This window comes from Malaya genurostris, chromosome 1 (assembly GCF_030247185.1).
Source record: "Malaya genurostris strain Urasoe2022 chromosome 1, Malgen_1.1, whole genome shotgun sequence".
Lineage (NCBI taxonomy): Eukaryota > Metazoa > Arthropoda > Insecta > Diptera > Culicidae > Malaya > Malaya genurostris.
In genome coordinates, this window is record NC_080570.1 from 10,566,754 (window position 1) to 10,572,753 (window position 6,000).

General features: G+C 38.1%; 1 protein-coding gene across 1 annotated transcript; it reads right to left on the bottom strand.

The window, feature by feature from the left end:
• Nucleotides 1-2,316: 2,316 nt before the first annotated feature.
• Nucleotides 2,317-4,390, bottom strand: LOC131432349 (allantoicase-like). Its single transcript, XM_058598566.1, has 3 exons — nt 4,293-4,390; nt 4,121-4,221; nt 2,317-3,755 (listed from the first exon to the last, which is right to left on the bottom strand). Exons 1-3 carry the CDS (start codon nt 4,353-4,355, stop codon nt 2,795-2,797), a joined length of 1,125 nt encoding a protein of 374 aa, XP_058454549.1. The 5' UTR covers nt 4,356-4,390; the 3' UTR covers nt 2,317-2,794.
• Nucleotides 4,391-6,000: the final 1,610 nt, after the last annotated feature.

Here is a 6,000-nt window from a genome sequence, read left to right on the forward strand (position 1 = left end):
TTGGTTTGGTAGCAATGCAAGTAAAGGGTGATTTTTAAGAGGTATAGGTTTTGATTTTAAAAAACTAAACAATTCAAGCCTTTATTGGAATCGATAGAACGATCAATATAATTTAATGTTTAAAGATTGTTTCATGCAAATGAAACGCGGCTCCACTTTAGATGGCCCATGCGCAAGGTTCAATTTTGACACACTCTAACATATCAGCCGGTATTTCACGAATACTGCCACCGGCCCATAATCCTCATCATACAGTGACTTTTTTGGGTTGCATTGGTATTTCTTGCAATGTTTTTGACTGGTCTTCACTCCAGATGCGACAATTTTTTTTTTGTTGAAAATGAGCTTCGTCACTAAACACGAATTTTCGATAAAAAAGTGGATCCTCCTCCAACTCTGCCAGCCTCCATTCATAGACCAAAAATATAATTCCATAAATTATAGACTAAACTAAACAAGTTTTACAAGACACAACACACGATTCACGCGTGATCTGTCAAAAACAGTGTTGCCAAAAAGATACCAGCAAAAAGTACGGGTGTGTAATGTCAGAGACATATCTGGATGTCGTGAATACGAATATGACACGCTTTATTTATGCTTCCGAATTCGAATTGGTAGTTCATCGATTGTTTGAATTGTGCAACTTTCCCCTCTTTCATTACTAGAAATTTAAACGATGCGCCTAGACTAAATTACAGATTAGTTACATTAAACATTCTGAAATGCAATTAAATATTATGAAATAAGTAGTATAGTTCTTTATAATAAAAAGATGGTGACGATTTGAGTTAGTTCAGCACGCAGACTCTGAATTCTAAACCCATATTCCAGAACTAAGCTCTAAAACATGAAGACGATTTTTCGCCATGACTACCAGAATGGGTTTTATAGAGTACAGTAAAGTAAATTTGTGCATAATTCTTTAGGAGTATTATTATGGTTCTAAAAAGAACCGAATAGAAGAAGTCTGGAATGAAGAACTGGATCCTGAGTTCATGAATTAAATTTAGAACCAATAACAGACTCAGAATCCAGTGTCAGTTCTAGAATTGCAATTTCGAAACTCAAATTAGTTCCGGAATACAGTTCCAGAATCCAGTTTCAGCACGCAGGCTCTGAATTCTAAACCTATATTGCGGAACTAAAATCTGAAATCTCGTTACGACTACCAAAAACCAAATGAAGGCATGTGCTCTCTCCGTCGCTGCTGGTTTAACTCTCGCGATGGCAGTCTGCTCGTCTTGAAGGCCAGCAAGCGAATGAAAGTTGCTACCTGAGCGTTTGAGGTTTTAACCACGCAGAAGGCGCTCTCTCCGTCGCTGCTGGTTGAAGGTTTAACTCCCACGACGTCTGCTCCCATCGAACGCACGAAAAGAAATGATCGATTTTCACCACGGTTCCCCTTTTATACGCATTCAGTTGAAGATATGTGCCTGACTACCTCAAAATCGTCGTCCTTGCGCGAAAAACCCAAGCGAAAGTAAAGAGTTTTCCGCATTATTTTGAAATTTTGAGAAAACTTAATTTTTGAGTTGTTTGTGGTTATCTCACACTGTTCAAAATATTATCCTAAATTCCTGATCATATTTTTGATGAAATGGTGAAAGAATTATGTTGCTACCATTAATACAAGTCGAGATATTCACGATTAAGTTCTGCCCATTCTTCCATATGGCTAATTTTGAAAAGGCACCCCACAGTAAAGTAAGTCGTATTCACGACAAAAAATCACACTTTAGAAGAGCAAAAGAAATTTCATTCCAATTTGGGAGATTTTCTACAAATTCAACCGAAAAAGACTATTGACATAGCTTGTTGTTTATCTGAATTTTAATCACTGAAAGCCCAGCATCTGCTCGAGCAAAAAACGACATAAAATTTTTGTATTTCTGTCTCCATTCCTGTGCAACTGTTTTCTTTCAGGCGACTGCAGTGGCACCCGTGAAACCGGAAAATGGAGTGCTTAGTACCGGATCCTCAGGCAAAGGCCAGTACGAAAACGTATCTACGAGATAAAAATGAACGACAAGCTCCTCAACTAAAGTATAATCAGGCATGAATAACGTATTTCATGACCTTTGGATAGTTACTAAAACAAAACACGAAATTCATCATCAAACATGTGTATGCCAAGATCGGAATAATGCGGCTGTGTAATTAACGATCACTGATCCTGATTACGTGTCTGTGCATTTGCTTGCTCGACAAACATTACAGGTCAAAAACAATCCCAGACACTGCATTTTCAATGGTAGAAAATATCAGCACAGATTGTGCAAGACGAAAGTAGCAAAAAAAAAAAAACTTCGAAATAGTACTATCTTCGGGATAGACAATTGTCTTAGTCCGGCATCATTCGCATGTCAGAACCAGCAACACCACGACGATTAGTTTTTGTTTTTTGCCAAATAATAAGACTGATAAGACCGTGAGCGAAATTGTTTTTATCACGACAATAAATTTTCGGTATTTTGTTTCTGTAAGAAAAGATAGTACTTTTATTGGGTTATCTATAAAAGAAAAACACACGAACACAGATAGTAAAATAAAAATACTTTTTTAGAGCGATTAGTAGTATGAACTAATAAACTAAACTAAACTGATACCCTGATAAAGGTTTAACTCTTTCTTAACATTAGTGGCGAAATAATTATGTAAATAGTTAAGTTAATGCAACGGAATTTATCTTTTTGAGAAACGATTCACATAAAATCTACAAGATATCCTAAAAAAATGTTTTAAACTCGTAGTATTTCTCAAACTGTCAATCCAAAGCTTCAGCTTCTAGAACTCACAGCACCTTTCCGAACAACCGAACCCGTGATATTCCGCCGTCCGGTGCCATCGTGATTCTTACGTGACTACACGGACGCCCAAATTGCAGCATTTCTCCTTCGAACACATGTTCCCGGTGAGCCGAGAGTTTGGCGTTATCCAACATCAGCTGCCACTGCACCGACTGAAGGGTACGGTTCGGTTCCAGCAATGTGGCCTCGATTTTAACACTATCCGGAAAATTACCCTTGAAGTGGTTCGTATCCACTACGATCTTGTCCACTATTCCCTTTGAACACAATCGGAATATGGCCCACTCGGAGCCTGGTACTTGCAGAATACCGTGCTTATCCAAAGTCAAAATCGAAGGTCGATCAAGTCTTCGTGCCGTCTCCCAACCATCGCCCATGTTGATACCCCGCTTTGGTTTGATAAGATTCCGCGGATGACCGTAATGTGCGTTGGAATAGCTTAGACACTGGCCCCCATTCAGCATTCCAATTAAATCCACCTGTCGTTCGCCGGATACTAATTTGGCATCCGGTTGTACTTCGCCAAAAACCCGAAACCGTGCAATTCCTCCGTCCGGATAGATGTTCACTCTGAGATGAGTAAAGGCTTCATTGCAATCGACCAGAAAATATTGCTTACTAGTCGCAGCATAGCCCGGTTTGAGTGGAGTCATCCCAATCACTTCCGTCCATTCATCACTTTTCAAAGCGGCCATATGTTTCAGATCTTTCTCGCCACAAGCGCTTCCAATCATATCTTGGCCCCGGTCCGGTATCAACTTCTCCTCCTGTGGACTCAGTTGCGCTCCCTGTACCGAGAAACGGGGAGCAAAATTCCCCGTGAAATGTGCTGTGTCTACTACGATTCCTTTGACTTTGGTCAGTGCTGCCAGCCGAACGATGCACCAATCATGGCCGGCTATTCGTTTGCGCCTGGTTTCCCAACCATCCATCCATTTACCATACACTCAGGCAAAAAATATATGGAATTTCATAATGATTTCGTATGATTTTTAGCCACAAGAATATCGTAAGCGAATCATAAGACCGCCTTATGAAATCCCGAAAATAGGAATTCCAATAAAACGCCTTATGAAATTCAAACGAAATTTTTAGGAACATTGTGCGAAATTTATATGACAAACATAACTTCTCTCATTAATTGTGAAGTTCATAAGTTGTTCGTATGAAAACTATAATAGTGATAGATGAGATGTATATTGAAGAGGTATATTTTTCATATTAATCTTATGAAATTATGATTTTGATGATTTTTGATGCATCATAAGATTTGCCTTATGATTTTCACTACTCAATTTGCTTGAGTGTAGGTCGTGTATTTGTCCGCAATGAACACTGGTTCGGAGTCTTTCAGCATCCATTCTGCGGGAGCAAACCAATCGTCCGTTGCAAAAAGAATTCGTCCTCCACTCTGGGGAAAATTAAAAACTAAAATTCTTAGAATTTCTGGATTCAGTTTTGGTCCAGAATGGAAGAACTTACACTTTCCGAGGCCAGTTCGCAAAGCTGTAGAAATGCGGGCTCGGCTATTTTCTGTTCGGACATCTCGTGGTCAAATTATCTGCTTACTCACTGCTGGTCTGTTAGTAACTAATCTGTTGAGTGCCGGATGGCACCTGTTTTGTACTGTTAAAAAAATATGATGATGATAATGACGAGTGGTGATCCTGTGTTATTACACAACGCAGATACCCCACCGTCTCCGTTCTTATCAGTTCGAATTCGAGAAAGAGAGTACGCCGCGTAAATTCGCGCGAAACTGTTCCAATGCGTAAATAATTACGCCGGTGATGTTTATTGTTATGGTGCGAGAGAACGATCTTAGCTAGTGGGCCAGTTCCTAACAAATATCTGTGAAAACAAGCGTCGAGTTGTTTATTTGTCTACGTGTATCGATTCGTTTACTTCCCAAGAAACCTATTTGAAGCTGACGTTATTGATGCGCTCGGTTCTAAATAATATCAAGACAAAAAAAATTCCATCATAATCGAAAGAGAAAAATTCCTTTTCGCCGACATTACTTTGCCATTGCTGTATTCTAGCTGAGTATGTTGGAAAAGAATCATCTGAAATAAAAAAATCAAAGCTCAACAGTTTTCCCCAAGTAATGTTTAAAGCGTTTGTCGCCATTAGATTTCAATTTTTCACTTTTTTAGAACTTTTTGAAAAGGGGGAAACGCGACATTTTGCGATAAAAGTTGTTAATTTAATATTGTAAAGTAAAAATGTTGAAAAATAAAAAAAAACTAATCACAGTTACCTCGTAAATTATTGGTAGGTTTCTCCAAACAATTTTCAAAAAATAAATTGATAGAAAATACTCTTAGAAATGAAATAAAATTAGTCCCGATGGTACTTACGACAACTTCTCGGTAGAGAAAAGGTACACACCAAATTTTCTACTCAATAATTGTATTTCGCTTCATGTCCATTTGTCCATTCATATTGTTCAGCTGTGGAGTCAGGTTTTATTAGCAGTTGCTAATCAATGACAAAAGTTCACTTGATTTTTGAATCAGCATGGCCAAACACACCCTCGATGTGCACTCGCGTTCGTGATTTTGAACAGGAGTTAGCATGACTGACACCAACCAGTAGAATAAGTTTTCCAACAGCAGAATCTCGTCCAAAACATTTCTTTGCCTCTCCAATATAATGTGCTATGAAAAAATGAAATTGGTTTTTCATATTCAATCCAATGCCAACCAAATAAACAAAAATTGGTTGTCATAACATAACAAATGGCTGTATCAGTGTGAAATTTGGCAGCTTATGTTTGTTGAGTGGATGTTATCAAGCGAATGTAAAAAAAATGTTTATTTTAGTCAATAGAGTAAGAGGTTCCGTTGCCGGCACCCCACCGTAACTTTTGACAGAAAGCAGATAGTGTCATTCCGACAAACGTCATGAGTGTGTAATAGCAGCTCGTTGTTTTTGCGCCGAATACCAAAGCAAACAAACGCTTGTACTTTTTGCTGCGCTCATAATAAATTTTAATTTCGTGAAAATCAACAAAAAAGTATTTTAGTATCAATTATTGTATTGAATATTTATGAATTAAAATCGATCTATTTCGTGATTCAATACCGAATGCTATCAAAATTTTCTAAACCAAAGTTTTTTTTTCGTCATTTTCAAAATGTTTACCGATTTCGGTTACCGGTACCCCATTTTTTTCGACAAATCACGA